The sequence below is a fragment of the Panicum virgatum genome, chromosome 9K, assembly GCF_016808335.1.
Source record: "Panicum virgatum strain AP13 chromosome 9K, P.virgatum_v5, whole genome shotgun sequence".
Taxonomy (NCBI): Eukaryota; Viridiplantae; Streptophyta; class Magnoliopsida; order Poales; family Poaceae; genus Panicum; species Panicum virgatum.
Window position 1 is genome coordinate 6834444 of NC_053144.1, and position 21384 is coordinate 6855827.

At 44.2% G+C, this 21384-nt stretch overlaps 3 protein-coding genes, 2 non-coding genes and 1 pseudogene across 5 annotated transcripts; 1 reads left to right on the plus strand and 5 right to left on the minus strand.

Annotated features, from left to right (window-relative positions):
- Positions 1–4455: 4455 nt before the first annotated feature.
- On the plus strand, positions 4456–9644 carry LOC120649721 (LRR receptor-like serine/threonine-protein kinase RPK2). The gene is made up of 3 exons (XM_039926592.1): positions 4456–8009; positions 8942–9162; positions 9274–9644. Exon 1 carries the CDS (start codon positions 4779–4781, stop codon positions 7962–7964), a length of 3186 nt encoding a protein of 1061 aa, XP_039782526.1. The 5' UTR covers positions 4456–4778; the 3' UTR covers positions 7965–8009; positions 8942–9162; positions 9274–9644.
- A 1703-nt stretch (positions 9645–11347) lies between these two features.
- LOC120649724 lies at positions 11348–12788 on the minus strand. The gene is made up of 2 exons (XM_039926594.1): positions 12225–12788; positions 11348–12037 (listed from the first exon to the last, which is right to left on the minus strand). The coding sequence occupies exons 1-2, from the start codon at positions 12283–12285 to the stop codon at positions 11358–11360; spliced, it is 741 nt and encodes a 246-aa protein (XP_039782528.1). The 5' UTR covers positions 12286–12788; the 3' UTR covers positions 11348–11357.
- A 148-nt stretch (positions 12789–12936) lies between these two features.
- Positions 12937–14866, minus strand: LOC120649725 (60S ribosomal protein L13a-4). The gene is made up of 4 exons (XM_039926595.1): positions 14510–14866; positions 14297–14413; positions 14113–14200; positions 12937–13290 (listed from the first exon to the last, which is right to left on the minus strand). The coding sequence occupies exons 1-4, from the start codon at positions 14779–14781 to the stop codon at positions 13147–13149; spliced, it is 621 nt and encodes a 206-aa protein (XP_039782529.1). The 5' UTR covers positions 14782–14866; the 3' UTR covers positions 12937–13146.
- On the minus strand, positions 13492–13573 carry LOC120653116. Its single transcript, XR_005666799.1, has one exon. It is a non-coding gene; the product is annotated as a small nucleolar RNA SNORD24 (small nucleolar RNA).
- LOC120653050 lies at positions 13810–13888 on the minus strand. The gene has a single exon (XR_005666744.1). It is a non-coding gene; the product is annotated as a small nucleolar RNA R12 (small nucleolar RNA).
- A 2766-nt stretch (positions 14867–17632) lies between the features above and the next one.
- Positions 17633–21259, minus strand: LOC120649722 (annotated as a pseudogene).
- Between the last annotated feature and the right edge of the window lie 125 nt (positions 21260–21384).

The window sequence follows — 21384 nt, forward strand, 5'->3', positions numbered from 1 at the left end:
AATTCTTAAAATGACTTACGGAGGGAGTAAAGAACTTGACCGTGGTCGGTAATTGCCGGTTAGCACAGGGGGGAAAAGGCTGGTGTTTGTCCTGCACGGCTCTGGTCGAGTCAGCACGCAGTCGGCCGATGCCTCCCGAACGTGGACGCGACGTCGCACCGACGTCACGTGCCCGCCGGCGAGGCGAAGCTGCGACGCGGCTGCCTGGGGGCCTGTTTGTTTCCGATTAAAAGCCGCTTTTTGGGGAAGGAACGCGAGAATCGGAAATAATCCCGCCAAACATTTTGCGGTGGGCGCGATTGTTTTCATCGCCGCTTCATTCCGACGGCCGGTTTTGTACTAGAAAGCGAGAATCACGTAACACGGATAGGGCGTGTTTGTTTCCGCTCGATGCGGACGCGCGACTCGGTCGATCGGCGTTCCCCAGAATCGTGATTCTATCCGTGTTACGTGATTCTCGCTTTCTAGTACAAAACCGGCCGTCGGAATGAAGCGGCGATGAAAACAATCGCGCCCACCGCAAAATGTTTGGCGGGATTATTTCCGATTCTCGCATTCCTTCCCCCAAGAAGCGGCTTTTAATCGGAAACAAACAGGCCCATAGAATCACGATTCTGGGGAACGTCCATCGACCGAGTCGCGCGTCCGCATCGAGCGGAAACAAACACGCCCTGGGTCAAGCGCGAACTCCAGGGAGGCGCGGACCACGCGCAGAAGCGAGCTGACAGGTGGGTCTGCCTACGGGCGGTTAGTGAGGTGGGTGGTTGGGAGCTCGTGTTGCACACTTGCGCACACCTGGCGCTGGCGGCTGGCAACTCGCGGCTCGGCTGCCCGCAGCCAATAGCGACTGCGCCACCGTCTCCTCTCCTATGATTCGCTTCTTTCTTCCTCTTCTTCCCACGCAACATCAGTTGTCCAAAGTCCAAACCCAGTTTTTTTTTGGGTGGGGGGGGGGGGGGGGGGGTGGGGGGTTGGGGGGCGCTGCGACCGATCAGGCCAATCTGAATTGATGTCACTAAGCTGTTGTATGGTTTCATGAGCTAAACTTTAGATCATGTAGAAGCATTTAGAAGTATTAAATAAAAGTTAATTATAAAACTAACTACAAAATCTTAGGGCTAAACTACGAGACGAATCAAATAAGGTATATTAATCCATGTTTAGCGGATGGTACTGTAGCATCACTGTAGCAAATTATGAATTAATTAGACTCATTAAATTCGTCTCGCAAATTAGCACTCAGCTGTCAAAAAATATTTATAAACAAATTTTATTTGATAATATAAAATGGTAAGATTTCTTTTGATGTGACAGGAACTTAAAGAAAAGTCCCTATAACCAAACAAGCTGTAAATGTTTTATATATGTTTACCCGCTTAGCCTGAGAAGATGTATGGCATTGTATTTATGCTGAATGATCATTTACGTTTACAAAATAATCTGCAAATTAGAGCCTCGGATTCCTAACAGACTCCATGATGCAACTGGGCATAGCTTAGAGCGTGTTTAGTCCACGAAACTTTTTTGAGTTTTGGTACTGTAGCACTTTCGTTATTATTTGATAATATGTTTAATTATGAACTAGTTAGGCTTAAAAGATTTGTCTTGTCGTTTACAGTTAAGCTGTGTAATGAGTTTTTTTCAACTGCATTCAATATTTCATACATATGTCCGATGATTCGATATAATAGATATTGTATAAAAAAATTTGGGAACTAAATACGCCCTTAAGGCCGTCTCCAATGAGGTGGCCAAATCACCGGATCATGTGGATGTGACTAGCGTGATGGAACGTAGGGCCAAAGTCAGAGACAGTGGCTTTCTCATTAGGTGTTTGCGCTTAATCGACTACAGGCTTGCTCGCGCCTTATTTTTTTTTCTCTCTGTCCTCCACGTCGGGGAAAAAAAAGCTGCCGTCTGCTGGCGATTTCGACCGGCTTTGGAGATGGCCTAGGTCATGTTTAGATGCATAAACTTTTGAGTATAAAGTAACGTAGTACTTTCGTTTGTATTTATTAATTATTATCCCGTCACGGGTTAATTAAGCTCAAAAAATTCGTCTCACAAATTATAGACAAATTGTGTAATTAGTTAGAGCATCTTCAAGAGTTTGCCATATTTTACTTGGCATATCTTGTGTTTTGCCAACTTCTAAAAAGATATGCCAAGTAAAAAAAGAGCTTATCTCCAACAGTTTGGCATAATTCACTTGCCAAATCCAGATCTAACTTACATCAAGAACTCTGAGAGAGAAACAAAATTATATTTATGCCCTTCCACCTCTTGAAAACTTAAATCATGAACCCTTCTCTGTTATTTATTTCTTTTTTCACCCTCCCACCTGACTAGAAACCACGATGCCAACAGCGCGTCGCGCGCGTATATTTACGCGCTGGAGGCTGGTTTTTCCCAAGTTGCCAAAAATTGCCAAGTCTTTTGTCAAACTGTTGGAAGAGTATTTTTAACGTTTTTGTCAAAAATCAAAGATGGCAACTCGATTTGCCAAACTGTTGAAGATGCTCTTATTTTGTTTAGCTACATTTAATACTTCATGCATGCATTGAAACATTCGATGTGATGAGAAATTTTGAAAAGTTTTGAAATTTTGAAGGCAACTAAACAGGGCGTCGACAAGACTGCACTTTTGCTGTCACTTGATCCTTTCCCGTTTTTATTATCTTGCTTCCAAAAAAGCTTTCAACTTTACCTAACATAAATCAGGAGAAATAGTACAAAAATGAACAGCTCAAGGAAGCAGGAAAAGAAAAGGAAAACATGCCAAAGATATTGGAATGTGCAACGAAAGAGGAAGGAGGCAGGCACCACACCATCAGCTGATCATAACATCGCTACTTTTATTTTAGGGGATCAAACATCGCTACTGAAAGGGTGGGCCATGATTGGTGCTCAGTGCTGTGCTCCTGGACTGGGCACCGTCGCAAGACCGACCCAGTCGTCCTCCAAGTCTTCCCTGGCAGGGCCCACGCTCGGTAGATGGGCAGCTTGAAGGTTTTTTTGGGTTGATTTTTATTACTTCTAGTGAATTTTCAATGAAAATAGCACATGCTGTAGCTTTCTTGTGCTACAACTTTCGTAGAACAGTGTACCTCCGTGCACTGAAGATCTAGGGGCCGTTGATGTCTTTGCGCCCATTTTGGGTAATACGAAATGTAATTGTTGCGGATTTAGGTGTCACTAATATCTCTGTGTACATTGTTTAATAATTTTTCGTTATGTCTAGAAAAATGAATAAAATAAAGATATGCAAAAGAAGATAATATATCTTCAACACGTGATAAGAAATGTATGAACATTTTTTTTCTTTTTCCCTCTGTTCTATGAATATTTTGTACCACAAAATATTAGTTAAATTTACTTTGAGTAGCTGGAAGGAGTATCTTGCATTGTTTGACTTATATATATATATTTGAAAAGGAAAAAATGTTAACATACGAGAAATAATAAATTCTGAAACAGCTGGTGCTTATTACAATATTACTGCTTCGTCACTGTTACATACTCACACCGTCCCACAAAGACTATTTATTTAGCCTCTAAAGTTTATCCTACAAAGGTTGTTTATTTAAATTGTAATGAGGTTTATCGAAATAAAGTAATGTCAAGTACCAAGAAACTATTTACTAGAGAAAGGTAAGAAGCCAATCAATCAAGTACTCAAGTACTCCCTCCATTCCAAAATGTAGGTCGTTTTGATTTTTTTAGATTCATAGTGTTTGCTATGCATTTAGATATAACATATGTCTAGATACGTAGTAAAATATATGAATCTAGAAAAATCAAAACGACCTACATTTTGGAACAGAGGGAGTAGATGTTATTTTTCTGTTTCCAATACATCTACATTTATTAAAGATCCTGGGAACAATAAACAGCGTGATTTTCAATCACAACTGCTATAATTAATTAGGGATAATAAGGTCATTTCTCACCACCAGTAACGTGTTTGAAATTTTCTAAACGAATAGTTTTTATAGGACGGAGAGAGTAACATTTTTTTATCAAGCTATAATACCCAACCTGCATGGTAATCATTTCTCACTTCTGGCGTTTCAGTTTCAAAAGAAAGTAAAAGCATATTAGAAAGAATAAATACCACCATCAAGCCATCAAGTAACAAAGAGCCATTAGTACATCGACAAGGCACACACACATTCTAGTAGTCTAGTACTGTACTGGAGTAGTATCAAGCAATTCTATTGCCACCATTCTCCCTTAACAAAGAGCCATTAGTACATGGATATTTTTTTTCACCCATGAAACGCGAGCACGAGACGCGGAAGAGTCAGCCCCAAAGCATGGGCAGGCCAGGCGAGCCCCCATCAGGCCATCAACAAACAAAACCAATCTTTCCAAGGGCAAAATCGTCACGCCAATCAAGCCCAAAAATGATTAAAAAAATCAAGCAAGAAATAAAGAAGAATTATTGTTGGACCTGGAGTCCTGGACGACGAGTAGGGGACGGTGGCGGAGAAGAAGAAAGAGCATCGAAGGAAAGGAAGCAACAGAACGAGGACCGGCACCAACCAGAGAGAGAAGAAGCAAGCCCGGGAGAAGAGGAGAGGCCAGCGCGAGATCATCAGAGGGAGAGAAGTTTGCAGGCAAAAAAACTAGCTGTCTCCCCTCCGGAATCTAGCTAATTACTTTCCAGTCCTTCTCCCCCATGTAAGTCTCCCCTCCCCGCCGCCTGCACCTACCGGAAGCGACGCCTCCTCCAGCGGTTCTGGTCCATTCCCGGGTCGTCGCCGTCGGCTATCTAGATGGTGGCCGCTCACCGGAGCACGGCCTCCACCGCCGCGCTCCTGCTGCTCCTGCTCGCGGCTGCGGCCTCCGTCTCTTCTTCCGCCGAGTTGCACCTCGGCCAGGAGCAGGACAGATCGGCGCTACTCCAGCTCAAGAACGCCTTCCCTTCCGTGGAGCTGCTCCGGCAGTGGTCCCCGGACTCCGGCGGCGCCGACCACTGCACCTGGCCGGGGGTCACCTGCGACGAGAGGTCCCGGGTCGTCGCTCTGGAGGTGCCCGGCCCTTCACGGCGCTTCGAAACCGGCGAGGAGCTCGATGGCGAGCTGCCGGCCGCGGTTGGGCTCCTCGCCGAGCTGAAACAGGTCTCTTTTCCGTTCCACGGCCTCCGCGGCGAGATCCCCAGTGAGATCTGGGGGTTGGAGAAGCTCGAGGTGGTCAACCTTGCGGGGAACTCTCTCCGGGGCGCCCTTCTGGCCGTCTTCCCGCCGAAGCTGAGGGTGCTTACCCTTGCTTCCAACCTGCTTCACGGTGAGATCCCCTTCTCCCTTTCCACCTGCAAAGACTTGGAAAGGTTGGATCTTTCAGGCAACCGGTTCACTGGATCGGTGCCCGGAGCTCTTGGCGGCCTGCCCAAGCTCAAGACGCTTGACTTGTCCGGAAACCTTCTCTTGGGGAGCATCCCCTCGAGTCTAGGGAATTGCGCGCAGCTCCTTTCACTGCGGCTGTTCTCCAATTTGTTGAATGGTTCTGTTCCAGCAGAGATTGGAAGGCTGAGCAAGCTGCGGGTTTTAGATGTCTCCGGTAACAGGTTGAGTGGACCAGTACCATCAGAGTTGGGTAATTGCTCAGATTTGTCAGTTCTCATATTGTCTAGCCAGTTAATTTCAATCGATTCGCATGAGCTAAATCTGTTTGAAGGGGGGATTCCAGAGAGTGTGACAGCTTTGCCAAGGCTCAGTGTTCTTTGGGCGCCAAGGGCTGGGCTGGAAGGAACTGTGCCGAACACCTGGGGAAGGTGTCATAGTTTGGAAATGGTTAATCTTGGGGAGAATTTACTTTCTGGAGTGATCCCAAGGGAGCTAGGGCTGTGCAGTAACCTCAAGTTTCTCAACCTTAGCTCTAATAGATTATCAGGTTCGCTGGATAAGGATCTCTGTCCACATTGCATGGATGTGTTTGATGTCAGTGGAAATGAACTGTCAGGATCAATTCCAGCATGTGTGAATAAAGTCTGTGCGTCTCGGCTAATGCTAGATGAAATAACATCCAGTTATTCTTCACTCCTCATTTCCAAAACTCTAGAAGAACTGTCATTGAGTTTCTACAACTCTGGAGGGCATTCTATTGTGTATCATAATTTTGCAAAGAACAATCTCGAAGGGCATCTTGCATCCTTGCCATTCAGTGCAGACAGGTTCGGAAACAAGACGTCATATGTGTTTGTTGTTGATCACAATAAATTCAGTGGATCACTGGATTCAATTCTGTTGGAGAAGTGTAGCAGCTTGAAGGAGCTGATTGTAAGCTTCCGAGACAACAAGATATCTGGTCAGCTCACAGCAGAGTTTAGCACAAAATGCAGTGCTATCAGAGCTTTGGATTTAGCTGGCAATCAAATTTCAGGAGTGATGCCTGCTAATATTGGTTCGTTGGGAGCTCTTGTCAAGATGGACATGAGCAGAAATTTGCTGCAGGGTCAAATACCTGCTAGTTTCAAAGGATTCAAGAGCTTGAAATTTCTGTCATTAGCTGGTAACAACCTTAGTGGTAGAATACCGTCCTGTTTGGGTCAGTTGAGATCACTGAAGGTTTTAGATCTCTCTTCAAATTCTCTTGTTGGGAAGATCCCAAGTAACCTTGTGACACTAAGAGATCTCAGTGTGCTTCTACTCAATAATAATAGGCTCTCTGGAAACATTCCTGATCTTACCTCTTCTCCATCGCTGTCCGTATTCAATGTTTCATTTAATGACTTGTCAGGGCCACTGCCTTCAAAATTTCACTTACTGACATGCGACAGTGTTCGTGGAAATCCATCCCTCCAACCTTGTGGATTGTCAGCACTCACTGATCCACTAGTGAATGTCCGAACTCTAAGTGAGACAGACACTAATCCACCAGCTGACAATACAGCTCCTGATGGCAGTAGTGGCGGTGGATTCAGCAAAATAGAGATTGCCTCAATAACTTCAGCATCAGCAATTGTTGCCGTTCTCCTGGCTCTGATCATCCTTTATATTTACACACGAAAATGTGCATCAAGACCGTCAAGACGTTCTCTCAGGAAAAGGGAAGTCACTGTTTTTGTTGATATTGGTGCTCCTTTGACATATGAGACTGTTTTACGTGCCAGTGGCAGCTTCAATGCAAGTAATTGCATTGGAAGTGGTGGCTTCGGAGCAACATACAAAGCTGAGGTGGCACCTGGAAAATTGGTGGCAATAAAGAGGCTTGCTATTGGAAGATTCCAAGGTATTCAGCAGTTCCAAGCAGAGGTCAAAACACTTGGGAGGTGTCGCCATCCCAACCTTGTGACACTCATAGGATACCATCTCAGCGATTCAGAGATGTTTTTAATATACAATTTTCTGCCTGGTGGCAATTTGGAAAGGTTCATACAAGAAAGGACTAAAAGACCTATTGACTGGAGAATGCTTCATAAAATTGCTCTAGATGTTGCACGTGCACTTGCATACCTTCACGACAATTGCGTTCCACGCATCTTACACAGGGATGTCAAACCAAGTAACATATTGCTTGACAATGATTTCACCGCATACCTTTCTGATTTTGGATTAGCAAGGCTGCTTGGAAATTCAGAAACACATGCAACCACTGGTGTGGCAGGTACTTTCGGATATGTTGCTCCAGAGTATGCGATGACATGCCGTGTTTCTGATAAGGCAGATGTGTATAGCTATGGAGTTGTACTTCTTGAACTTATTTCAGACAAAAAGGCACTGGATCCTTCTTTCTCTCCATATGGGAATGGATTCAACATAGTTGCCTGGGCTTGCATGCTTCTACAGAAGGGGCGAGCTCGTGAGTTCTTCATAGAAGGGCTTTGGGATGTGGCCCCGCATGATGACCTTGTTGATATTCTACACCTGGGTATCAAGTGTACAGTTGATTCTCTTTCTTCTAGACCCACAATGAAGCAAGTTGTTCGGCGATTAAAGGAACTCAGACCTCCATCTTACTAGGGATAGCAAGGATGGATTGACTTGCTTCTGCAAATTAAGAGCAAGGTAAATAACAATTTTTTCTGTCCTTTTTTGCTTTGTTGAACTCAACCAAATAGTTATTTATTTGGATTATGTTTGGTTGTGCTGATAGTATAGTTCTAATCTAAAAAATGTTAGATCATTCTGTTGCATATGATTGTGTTTTAGGAACCATGGACCTTAACGAATATAAGCGTCCATGAATCTTCTTGTACAATAACTGTTCTCATTTTGTCCCATTGCAAGTTGCCGCTTAATTATATTGTCCTATGGATACTGTTTTCTGGAAGAAGTATGGCATGCACCAGAATATATGAAATTGCTCTTTTGGGGTTGGTTTCGTATGTGTTCTGATCGATATCAATAGTAGAAGGTCAGCTAGCAATGGTAGACCCTCCAGTTTTAGAGGATGCCCACCTGGGCTCAGAAGCCTCAAACCCAGGTGCTTGTATGTCCACGTGTAGATTTCTCCCTGAGAACTATTTTGTGAAAGTTGCCTGGCCAGCTCGGGTTTGGTTATCCGTTATCCCCTCCTTTATGACAAAGCTTGGGGGTGTCTTCTCCCTGAGGTCAAATTTTTTTTTGGAAAAAGTAGCTGCTTGTTTCATTATGTGGTTACTCACTATATGGTCCTTTCCTGAATATGTGACAAAAAAGTGGTTTTATCATGTGGATGAACCATAAGCTGTATTCTCAATCAGATGGTTTTTTTTTTACTGCAGCTGGTTTATCTTGTGGATGAACCATAAGCTGTTTTTGATTGTCACTCGCCAAAGTGCAAATTTTATAGTTACATTGCCTTTTCTTATGCATTCTTAAATTGATAAATAGCTGAAGAAGTTTGGATGTTCTGAATGCCCATTTATATAGGTTTTTGACATGTGCTAACTGCTATGTTTCTTTCATCTTTATTATCAAAATCTGAAACGTTCTGTACTTTTTTTCGGGGTATATAGGCTGTTGCTGTTCTGGTGACTGCAACTACCAGTAATGTTCCCAACAAACTAGTGGCAAGTAATTCAAATGCCATCTCTCAAGGGGCCCTCAAGCAGGATGTTCATGGTGTTTGTACCCTTATTGATTATGTGGCCTTGGATTGCTGTATGGAACACTGACATCGCTTCAGTGCCACTGCAAGCCAGAGGAAGTTCTTCCATGCTTGCCAAATGCCAAAGCTGTAAGCAGCCTCTTCAACTACCCGTGGCATTGTTGTTTCTTTTGGAAAATTTCGCTCATGTATCATTACCTAACCTGAGGACACCCTTTGTTGACTCTTTGTCCCGTGCAGGATGAGGCACAACCCAGTTAACATGATGCATTTTTATGCCTTACTGAGCAATTAAATTGGCTCAAGGCGCCTCAGCTGCTCTCCTTATGGGAGTTCGATTACCATGTACCATGGAACATACCAAAGCCAAACCATTGATCTAGCAGTTCTGGCCATCTGTGCGATCAGTCAGTGGAAAAGGATTGGCTGCTGACCTGGAGCTTGGAGGACTTCTGGACTTGTAAGAGCGTCTGGATAGCACATATATGTCTATCAAAGCAAAACCATAACTATGTAATCACTGATTAGCTTATTGCCTTTGTAATTGTACATATTACTTTCTTGTCATTATGGTTCATATTGTAATGGAAGAGATTGTGCCAAGTCCATAATGGTCAAGATTCCACACAGAACATACCATAACCCTAAACCCTAACCCTAAATACCAAAGCCAAACCATTGATCTAGCAGTTCTGGCCATCTGTGCGATCAGTCAGTGGAAAAGGATTGGCTGCTGACCTGGAGCTTGGAGGACTTCTGGACTTGTAAGAGCGTCTGGATAGCACATATATGTCTATCAAAGCAAAACCATAACTATGTAATCACTGATTAGCTTATTGCCTTTGTAATTGTACATATTACTTTCTTGTCATTATGGTTCATATTGTAATGGAAGAGATTGTGCCAAGTCCATAATGGTCAAGATTCCACACAGAAGGGTTAAATCAAGGGCCTTTAGCTTGGAACCTCCTGACTTACCTGAGCACCATCAAAGACCTTGTCATAAAGTATCAAAAAAATATGAACAGAGGTGGATGCCAATGTGGGGGGGGGGGAGACGACTCCCGCGCTGGGGATCGAACCCAGAATCTCTGGTTCCATAGGCCAGCGCCTTATCCATTGGGCCACGGAGTCCTTGATGATAATATATGATCTTAGTAGTATATTATTATCCCCATAACATGCTGACTCCACGAAATACTTGATTATGGACCAGTCGATGTTCAGAGCTGGTAATGTGCTCAAAAAAATTTGCTACTCTTGATGGGTGCTCCCATTTGATGATTCTAAACCACCAAGATCTTTGGACGCCATTACTTGATTTATGCAGTGTATCTATTGTATTGTAAATTACTAACACATATACACATACACCGACCACTGTGATGCGCCACACCCTTCTCATACCTCAGGCTCTCACAGCAGGTGCGGAAGGAATGGACTATCTTACATACATTTGTTTGCAAGATTTGGATGGGCTACAGGGTCTATTTGGAACAAAAGAATTCAAAACATTGGAACAGAAAAAATGCAAAAAATGAAGTGAAGTGATGAGTGAAAAACTGTAGGATTCCAAAATATAGGAATGTAAAGTTAGACTGTTATTGTAGGAATCCATAACATAGGAATCACAAAATGCTAGGCTAATAGAAATACTGACTTGATTTTAGTGATGCAAATTAACACGACCAAATGATGAAAGCTAGATTTTTGTTACCACGCAGAACAGGTGATATATCTCTGGTCTTACATGTGGGCCCTATGTTTATTTTACCATCTGGATGCTAGAAGTTACCCCCATCGACCTTATCCACAAACTGTCACACACCAACTAGCTCAGGCACCATGACCCCAAGGGACAACGGAGTATCCCCAACTGGTTTCGCCTGAACCTCTCGTTGGCCAACCAAAGTTACGCTCCCAAACCAAGAGAAACAAAGTTCTCTCTTTCTATGGTTGTGTCAAAAAAAAAAGTTCTCTCTTTCTAGGTGGAGTTTTTCCAAGTGCTCAAAGGATTCGTTAAGCTCTTGTTCAAGCTGAAGCTCAATTCGATTTTGTTTGGGCTTTTTCTTCAATCCTTTCTATTGCTCGAATGAAGTTTCCTCATCTCAGGCTGCGTGACAACGTTTTTTTTCTTTCCTCCAAAAGTACAGGCTTCCCCGACATTCCTCTTGAAAGTTTGTCTTCGATTGATTTTCAGGCTTCCTCGCCAAAAGTACAGGCTTCCTTGCCATTCCTCTCCAAAAGTACGGGTAGCTTGTCTTCCTTTCATCTAGAACTGAAACCTCCATTTTTTTTTTTGAAACAAGGCAGCAATATATAAATTAATTTAACAAGTCGTTACAGAGGATAGCCCGGATAGATTCCGGAGCATTATATGACCAAATAAAACCAGCATTCTGATGAGCTAATCTAGCTATTACATGAGCTGCCTCATTACATCCTCTAGGGATATGAGTGAAGACAAAAGAAGTGCCTCTAACTAAATTTATAATAACTCTGATAATGGGACCCACCAGGGATCTATCCATTCCAGGAGCTTTAATCTTCCTAACAACATTTAAACAGTCAGAGGCCACTATAACATGCTGGAGATTCATGTCTTTTGCATAGACAACTGCATGTCGAACCGCCAAAGCTTCAGCTAGTTCAGGATCAGCTGCAATGTCCATCTTTTGGCAAGAAGCAGATATAAACTTCCCACAATGATCACGGATGACAACACCCATTCCTATAGAAGGCGGATCATTTAAGATTGCTGCATCTACGTTGGCCATCATCCATCCATCCGGCGGTGGAGTCCATTTCGAAACAAGATTATTAGACTCACACCTGTGATATGTTGATGGCTTAAATATGTGCAGCAGGATCATCTCCACATAAGCTTTCACCTTTTCAACAATCATTCGTGGGTGCATCACATTCTCCCCATTTCTAGCTGAATTTCTTGCTTCCCAAATATGCCAAAGAGTAACTGTGAGTAATGTAGCTTCTCCTTTAGATGCTGCAGCAAGAAAAATCAAAGAGCCAATGTTTAACTGATATGAAATGTTGGAACTTAAGTTTAAGGCCAGAACACCTTTTGATGAGGTGCCAAACTACAGAGGCATGCTGGCACATAAACATAGCATGCTCTAAAGTTTCCTCCCGACCGCAAAAGAAACACATATCAGAAGTAAAAATATGCCTACCCTTTAATAGTACCCCTGTAGGCAAACAGTCATGGGCAATTCTCCAAAGTAGAATCTTCATTTTTGGTGGTGCCTTGATGGACCTGAGTTAAGCTATGAAAATTTTCCAATCTTGTAAGACAGTAGCCAGATTTCACAGTATATATTCCTGCTTGGAAACCTCCATTTTTTCTGCTGCCGGGATCACCGCTCAGCTTACGCCAAAAGAACTCAGACGCCGCGATAAATGGTGAATAACTTAGAGCAACTCCAACAAATTGATCTTCCTCTTTCCCTTTTTCACTTTTTCTCAATATAGGAGATTGATGTTGAAAAAACCTACTCCAATAGATTGATTTTTCATCTCCCTTTTCCCTTTATTTTTCTCATTCCCCAATAATTTCTCTCCAATCCCCAATAAAAAAAAGAGACATCGCATCTCCCTTTCCATATAGAAAGAAGGAAAAATCAATCTGCTGGAGCACTTCTTTCATATATGTTGAAATTGAAAAAAAAAATTCCTATATAGTGAGAAAAGAAAAAAAAATCAATCTGTTAGAGTTGCTCTTAGCTCCACATCCGGATTTAAGCTTCCGATTCCCTGGCGGCAACCAGAGAACGTACGAATCATCTAAGCCCAAGATGCTACCACATTGCCCGGTTTCAGACAATTGTTTTAAGATGCTACCACATTGCCCGGTTTCAGACACAATCGTTTGAAGATGTACAAACAGACAAGATGCATACCAGGGCATGCACCAATAACACACTTGACAAACGAAACAGTTCATTCGACTAGAAAATGTTTGAAATAATAGTCGCAGAAGTTGACAGATAACACGGTTTACCACTCAAGATTATACTGCCACAAAGTTTTACCGAACTACTGAAAATAAGGGGCCAGATGTTCCACAAAACTGGTGACGCGCGAAAGCACAGCTTCTCAATACTTGATCGGGGCAAGAATCTCCAGCTGAGATCCCAGCTTCTCCTCAGCAGCCTTCTCAGCCTTGACACGGAGCTTAGCCAGTTGCTTCCTCCTCTCATAGGCAACCTTGGCCTTCTCCTTCCTCTTCTCCTCGAGTTCCTGATTAAGGACAAACACATGGTGAATGAGACATTATGACTGGCAAGCTAATTTACAGGAGCAGCAAATAACATGGTGCACATCACAAGAGCTGTAAAAGCAAACCTTACAAAAAAAACATACTCAATGCAAAATAAGATGTTATCTCAAATTACAGATAACACAGTCAACAATACAATGAAGATGCTGCGAAAAATAAATGGCCTCAGAGATCTTGGTGGTTTAGGATCATCAAATGGGACACCCATCAAGAGTAGCAAATATTTTGATCACATCACCGGCTCATCACAAAACAGGGTAAATTACATAACAAAATGATGAACCTTTACAGAATCATAGAATACAATCTGAAAGTACTATACTAAATATAGGCAATTAAATCATTGTGCCCAAGTCCAAGCAAGACTTGGGTCAATTATTATATCATAAAAAACTGATTTATAATCATAAAAAAGCACAAGCATCAGCCAAATTATAGCATTGTCAAAGAAAAGGAAAACATGTCCTGAAATGGCATGATCTTGTCAGAAGTAGCTGGTTGTTAAAATCATATTGAAGAATCAATGGGAATCCGATTGATTTTCTTCATCATCCAGAACCATGACATTTCAACAGTTCAATTTCAAAATATCAACATTCAAGCACTATGAATTCAATAGCAAAATTTCTAGTACCACTAGAATTAGCAAAACATCACGTTTATGCTAGATGTAACAATGTGAACAGCTCTCCCTATAGTCAGTTTCATTTAGTATCGATCATGTGATGTCTCCGTGCAAACGAAGTCACATAAGAACAAGGGTAAAGAGGGGGGGTGCTTACCCTGATGGTGTCATGGTAGTTCCATCCGACCTCTTTGGAGAGCTCGCCAAGGAGGCAGTACTTGTGCCCAGGCTGTAGCCTCAGAACCCTACAAGACAAACGAGAAAATGTCATCAGACGCGGATCACAAAGAAAAAAATCAGTAAATAATTCAGATGCAATCTAGATAACGAATGAAACATACTTGAGCGCGTCAGGGATGACCATGCGCTTGGTCCTGTCGTACGGCGGCGGGACGCCCTCGTACGTCTTGAGCCTCGCGAGCGCAGCCTCTCCCCTCTTGGTCTTGTGCGGAATCATACTGGAAAAAACATAACAAGCAGGGAAATCTCACCAACAAAATCGAAAATGGGCAAAACAAAGCAGGAACCCAACGGATCCAGTGATGCTCACCTACCCGCGGATGGTGCGCCACAGGATCTTGGCGGGGGCGCGGAAGTGGATGGGCCCGTGGGACGGCTTGGTGTTCATCCTCTTGCGGAGGAAGCGGAGGTACTTCATCTTCTGGCGGACGAGGCCGCCGGACATGCAGATCTCCTCGCAGCGGACCACCACGACCTTCTGGCCGTTGAGCAGCTCCTTGGCGATGATCGAGGCGAGGCGGCCGAGCATGTGGTGGCGCGCGTCCACCACGATGCGCTTGGCGCACACGCCGGAGCCGGACACCATCGCGCCCTTACCTGTGTGAGGCGGAGGCGGCGGCGGCGGCGCGCTAGGGTTTCGAGTGGCTGGTGGAGGCGGATGGAATGGAGGCGCGGCTCTAGGGCTTCTTATTTATAGAGTTCGACGATTAGGGTTCCATATTGGGCCGGGCCGTGGCGCTGTTTTGTTTTGAAGGCCCAATATACGCCGGGGGGGGGGGGGGTCTGTCGTGTGGTGTACTATACTCGTGTGGTGTTTCCCCCTCCTTTTTCTCTGGGATACAGAAATGTGCTCAAGTTCATTTCCAAAATCCCAGAATAAAAATACTTCTGTTTGAAAAACGAATAAAAAATTAAAAATTGGAAAAAAAAGAAAGAAAAATTGTGCGAAGTTTGGAGAATAAAATCACATCACGAACTAAAAACACACAAAAAATTTGAAAGTAAAAAATACATATTTGGAACTATGTATAAACACGTTTTTATTGACGAGAAACCTTGTACTCCCTCCGTTCCAAATTATAAGACATTCCAATAATTTTGAAGAGTCAAATTTTTTTATGTTTGACCAAATTTATATAATAGAATAATGATATTTATTATATAAACTAAGTACCATTAAATTCTTTATTAGTTATATTTTCATAGTACATCAATTTGATATCATAAATCTTTATATTTCTCTATATAATCTTGGTCAAACTTAAGATTGCTTTGACTCACCAAGATTCTTAGAATGTCAATAATTTAGAACGGAGGGAGTACTACCTTTCAAAGTAACTTTCCGTGAAGTCTGCGTACTGCATAGCGAGGCAGCGGAGAACTGCGGGTAGCAAGAGCTGCATCACATGCAGATCCTACCATTGGCTCGATCGCCTGTGATCTATCCCTGAATCGTGATCTCTCTGTGATTCAGGAATGAGAATTGAAGAAACTGAAGTCTGCTTGGAGGGACAGAGATTTTTATATAGGATCATACTAGCAGTAGCATTGGGAAAGTCTAGTTTTAGCTCCTCTGCTCCTCTTTATTTTTTTATTTTTTTGTGGCTGTCGGTATGGTTTAACCGCACCCTTTTTGCTGCAAACGTTATCCGGGCAGCCCTCCGCTATCTCCTCGTTGCATTCCCTGCTCACCATCACCAAGCACAGATTGCTACGCAACGGAAGAAAAGCATGCGAGATGTTACAAGTCTTGTCTACGTACTGTGGTTTTGCATAACTGTTTGGCATGCTCAATCAGTAGCTTGCAGTAGAGCTCAATGGTGTCGAACGCCAGCAGGCTGCAGCACGGAGAAAGGAGCAACCATTAGTGCTCCGGCATTGGAGAGCAACCATTAGTGGCCGAGGGACAGGAGCTGCGCGACATCGCTGCGGCAGATTGACCTCCGAGCGAGGCGGCGGCGGCGGCGGCGGGAGATGGCGAGCTTGAGAAGCTTCTCAAGCCTGGAGGTCTTCCTGTAGAAGAATCCCATGGTTGATCCCGTTTGGTGTGGCCGTGTGGGGACAGTGATTGTTGTGCTGGTCTTGTTTGTGGATACTGAGGTTCAGCTTCCCTGTTGGTCTTTTGCTTGATGGAGAGGAATGGTCGAATGGGAAGATGGTGCGTTGCTCGTGGATTGATCTTTAGCCTGCATTTGAGGGGATAAAGATTTTATAGGGCCATACCAGTAGCCTTGGGAGATCAAACTTTAGCGTTTCTGCTGTCAGCTCAGTCTAAAATGAGCTCGTTTTGCATTTGTAAGTTCAGAGCCGTGTTGCAACTTGCAACACGTGCCTCAAGGGTAAGAAGCTAAACGTGCGCAAACTTACTGGCGGTAAAACAAAGTAAACGTGCAAAGGATTTACCAAGGATAAATCAAACGGAGCACGCCAAAAACGGTGTGGTTTAGCTCTTTAGCTATCTGTATAGCTGTCCTTCGCTTGGCCTATTTTTACTGTCAGGTGGATAAAACTAGAGATATTTGCATGTCCTTGATTATCTTTTTTTCCCTTTTATTTATCCAGTGGCCACACGAGAGTTCTGCCAGAAAGAACACCCCATGGATGAGCAAGCAACTAATTCTGCATCATTGAGAGTTGAGCTATTGGTATCGGTGACAGACAGACATATAAAAGGAAAATGGAAGACAAGTAAATAAACATGAAGAGATTTCTAGCAAATCGAGACTATGAACACTGCCGCACCATTCATTCATTTGGTTACCTCTCATAGAGCCTACAGATAAACTGATACTACAAAAACTCTGTATCCTCAATAGCGATACAAGCAAACAGGTACTCCTCAAGAAGATCACAACATACAAAGCTTAAGGGCAACTCCAACCAACCCCTTATTCACACCCCTATCCTATTTTTGAGAGTCCAAACGTCAAAAACTATCTCCAACCAATTCCTCATCCAAACCCCGACTCTCATCTGAACTCTCATTCACCCACCCGAACTCCTAGATGTAGGAGCTCCTACTCGAGCTCTCATCCGGCCGCGCCACCAACTGCCGCTACTCGCGCCATGGATCGGAAACCTCCCAATCGAGGCAGCCACTGCGTTGCCGACAATATTCCACAGAGCCCAGCAGCAACAGCACCCGCGTCGTTGCTCCCCAGGCGGACAAGCGCTTCCTCCTGCCCCCCAGCAGCTGCTTGCGCCTCTGCAGGGGCTCCGCCCCAGTCTCTCCTGCCCAAGCTAGCTTGGCGTCAGTGGCTGCTTGCCGGAGTGTGAGAGAGAGACAAGGAGGGAGAGAAAATACTAGAAGACGAGACGAGAGAGAGAGATCAGCTGGATGCGAGCTTGCCGCTAGCTGGTGTTGTTTTTATATACAATTCATCTCATCAATAAATTACTTTTGTGTTTTCTTATTATATATTTTTTAAAATCATGCCCATTTAATTCGTGCAACTATGTATGAACAACTTATCACAAATAGTACCATTTACATATAAAATAGCTATCTTGTTAGTTACAAGATATAGATAAAATAAAGGTGTGTGAGAGAAGTAGGGAGGCAAATGAGAGATTGGTTGGAGTGCACGGAGAAATAGAGAGTTGAAATGTGGATGAGAGACTCTTATATGGTAAAGTAGAGGCTCAGATTTGAGAGTTTGGTTGGAGGACACTACTGGGCTCCCAGGAATAGGAGAGTTCAAGCACAACATGTCAAGGGGGCGCTCCCTTTGTTGGCAATCTGAGCGTAGAAGTTCCAATGTGGATCACTCTCGGTGATGAACGGTTGACCAAATGGATTATTACGGACAAAACACTCAACATCATCTGCAGCAGCTAGGTGCTGCAGATAAACACGAAGGTCTCCACCAGGGCCTGCTTATTAGGAATTGAAATTTAAGCATGAATAAGTTGTACTAAAATAGAGGTAGAACATTAGTAGTGATGAGCACATACCTAGTGAATTGTCATTCCAGTTCAGATAACTGTACGAGCGAGGAAAAATTGCAGTATGTGGCTGCACAAGAAAGACATAAAAAGAGCATTTGAGATGTGTAGTGTAAGTAAGTGTATTTGAAAATTGGTGTATAGAAGAGGCTGGAGAAATACAGGATTACGCAGGGCTTTGTAAGGAGAATCATCCACAAGTAATGTATTCGAAGCCAGGGGCGGATACAGGAGGGGGGCTAGGGGGGCTCAAGCCCCCCCTAAGCTCCCCTAATTACATGTAAAACACTGTAGCAAGAGTCTCAAATCACCATTAAATCTTCACACAAATCAACATTTCTATTGTTTCAGCCCCCCCCTTGTCTCCCAACGTGCATCCGCCACTGTTCGAAGCTGAATAGTCCCCGTCTTCCCATGGAAGATCAGGATCTTCCTTATTCCACAGTTTCCTCAGTTCCTTCAGAACCAATGGTTTGTGCATGTTCTCCAGTGTTTTGTGTCCAGTAAATGTGCATTGAGACATGTCCTGCGCAAATTAAGGTCATACACATGTTATAAGCAAGCAAAGAAAAAGTCAGAATAAGAACAAGCATGTGCTAAGTAGACCTACCCAACAAAATAGCAGGCGTGGTTTGAAATCTCTCATAACGATATTAACAACTGAAGCGACATTTTCTCTGGAGAAATTATAGTGCCATAATGACTAGCAAGTAGAACAAAGTTTGTTCTCTCCACAAAGTAGGAAAACCAAAATGAAGAAAGATGAGAAGAAATCATACTTTTTTCTTGAGGACCATACACCAAGCTCGAAATTCAGTGCACAGAAATTGAGAAAATCATCACAGTAAGGCCTTCGGAAGACTGATAAAAAGGTATACCAATCTTCTGTCAAATTTTAGATCAGTACTGTTGCAAAATAACAATTACAGACAACAGTAGAAACTTCACCTAATTTTCCTCGAACCTTGGCATCAGCCATGTGAGCATTGTGGTAGTCATCATTGATGTCCGCAAGTAAACCATTAAGATCTAAGATGAGAAGCTTTTTCTTCAGAAACCCTAAGGGTCGTCCTGGTGAAAAGGCAAGTTTGAGCTCTTCCATATATGCCTCAGCCAAATGGGAAGGGCTCAGGTAGTTAGCACTGTGATATTTTGATGAACATAGTATGCCTCGCTCTTGCAGATCATTTCTCTCCATATCTGTGTAGTCCAAAATACTCTTTCCCAGCTCACACCTCTTTTCAAAGGTGCTGTCTAAATTACCAGTTCCCCGTCCACACCTCTTTTCAGTGTTGCTATCCAAATTTACACCATATGCTTCTGATCTCTTTGCAGTATCCACTGGAACAAAGTTACTTATGGGTACCTTGTTCTGATCCTGATCCTAACCTCTGTCCCTTGGGTTTGAGACATGAAGTATTCTCTTCAGAAACAGCTGCCATCAAACCACAAGTATCAACAGCAGTTGGCAATGGAGAATCCTGTGGAGTTGCTTTTTTGCAACGATTATGTCTTTTCCCGCCTCTTCTTTTCCTTCTCTTCTTTTCCTCCATTAAACTGCTGGAGTTGAAAGAAGCTCCATTTTCATTTTCCTTATATTTCTCCGACTTCTGCAGAGAGCTACAGCCAGGAAATATTCTGTTCTGGTATACTTCTTCCAGGTTCCCTGACAAATGGTGACTCTTCATCTCTGGAAGGTTTGATTTTTTATTGTGATAATCAGATCCTTGTGCCGGGCAACCATCAACAGGGAATCTCACATCAGATCTCTTATGTAACTTGCTCCTTGAGGCTTCAATTTGTCCAACGGAATGCTCATGGCGAGCAAGACAAGAGCAGGCAGCACCATCTGCCGCAGAAACATTCAGCACCTTATTTCCAGCCTGAAAATCTCTCTTTCTTGTTTCATTTGAGTCCGTTATCTTCTCAGCCGTAGTCTGCAGCACACTGTCGCGCAAATGTTCTGCCACTGCTTCCAGATGACGACTTTCTTGCAGAGCAGGACCTTCTTGAGTCGAAATGGCATCTGCCAGACAATTAGCTGTGTCATGCAGGTTCCATCTCGTACAAAAAATAATAAAACTGAAGAGGTATAAAAACAACAACAACAAAATGATACGCTTGTCTATCTATTTCTCAAATATACGTGTCTGAAAACTGAAAATCGCACCCTTTCACAAATGCTGACCAGAAATCTAAAATGAATCGAGGTGATCATATATTAAGCGTGCAGAAACAATTTCCAAACATTTTGGGAGCATAAAACCTACCAAGCACCAAAAGAAGAAAAAAAAACGAGGACACAAGTAAATACTCGCCTTAAGTGCAGATTTTACTTTCTGCCGAGGCACCCTAGGAACGTATATTTTTCTCGGATTCCATCATCAAGTCGCAACGGAATTGCTACAGTCCGCTGCAACGATTGTCTTGGCATGACAAACGCGAGGCTTGGAGTTTTTGGCCCACCAATACAAAAGGCGGTCACGGAACCAGGAAGAGCAAATCCATGGCGCGGGGCACGTCAGGCAGTGGCGGATTACCTGAGACGGGAGCTCCCGTCTTCTCCGACGCGGCCGCCTCCTCGCCCGCCGCCGCCGCCGCCGCGCCCGCGCCGGCACTCCGATCACGCCGCCTCCGAGACCTCCGCCGGTTCCTGCGCCTCGCCGGCGTGGCGGCGCCGCCCGCAGCCACCGTGGCTGTCGTGGCCGCTGCGCTTCCCAGCTCCACGGCCAGCACGTCAGCAGCCCCCGTTGCCTCGGCTGCAGCGGCGCTCCCCCCACCCCGCCGCCGCCGCCGCCGTCGGCTATCCCGGCGCCTCGCCGGGGGCTGGTCCATCCGGATCTGGCTCCCGGAGGAAAGGAAAGGATTACGCGAGAGAGAGAGAGAGAGAGAGGGGCGGCGAGCCCGGTGTCTGTCTGGGCGGCGCGCAACCGCACGAGTCATGAGCCAGAAGGCACGTCGGCCATGACGCGCTAAAGAGCCTCGTGCTCCTCCCTTCTGCTAGCGTGAGGAGCTGAGGTGGTCGGACGGACCAGCCGTGCGTGACGCGAGCTGGGAGCCTGGAGAAGCCGGCGGAGGTTTTTGGTTCGGTCCTTGGCGTGTCCCACTGTCCAAGGATGAGACACGGTTGACGTGCGCCTTCTTCCCTTTCTTTCTCGAGATGTGTGCGAACAATGTCCTGGTTTTGAACGCCAATACCCCACCCGTTTCTCCCTTGGAGCATAAGTTTAGGTAATTTGCTGCT

Bases quoted from the DNA above. Each gene is read 5' to 3' on its own strand.
- LOC120649721 (XM_039926592.1), top strand. From the start codon at position 4,779: ATGGTGGCCGCTCACCGGAGCACGGCCTCCACCGCCGCGCTCCTGCTG.
- LOC120649724 (XM_039926594.1), bottom strand. From the start codon at position 12,285: ATGAAGATTCTACTTTGGAGAATTGCCCATGACTGTTTGCCTACAGGG. The intron at 12,038-12,224 runs GTAGGCATATTT...TTCTTGCTGCAG, and splicing joins TACAGGGGTACTATTAAAGG to CATCTAAAGGAGAAGCTACA.
- LOC120649725 (XM_039926595.1), bottom strand. From the start codon at position 14,781: ATGGTGTCCGGCTCCGGCGTGTGCGCCAAGCGCATCGTGGTGGACGCG. The intron at 14,414-14,509 runs GTAGGTGAGCAT...TGTTTTTTCCAG, and splicing joins CTGTGGCGCACCATCCGCGG to TATGATTCCGCACAAGACCA. The intron at 14,201-14,296 runs GTATGTTTCATT...TTTGTCTTGTAG, and splicing joins GTCATCCCTGACGCGCTCAA to GGTTCTGAGGCTACAGCCTG.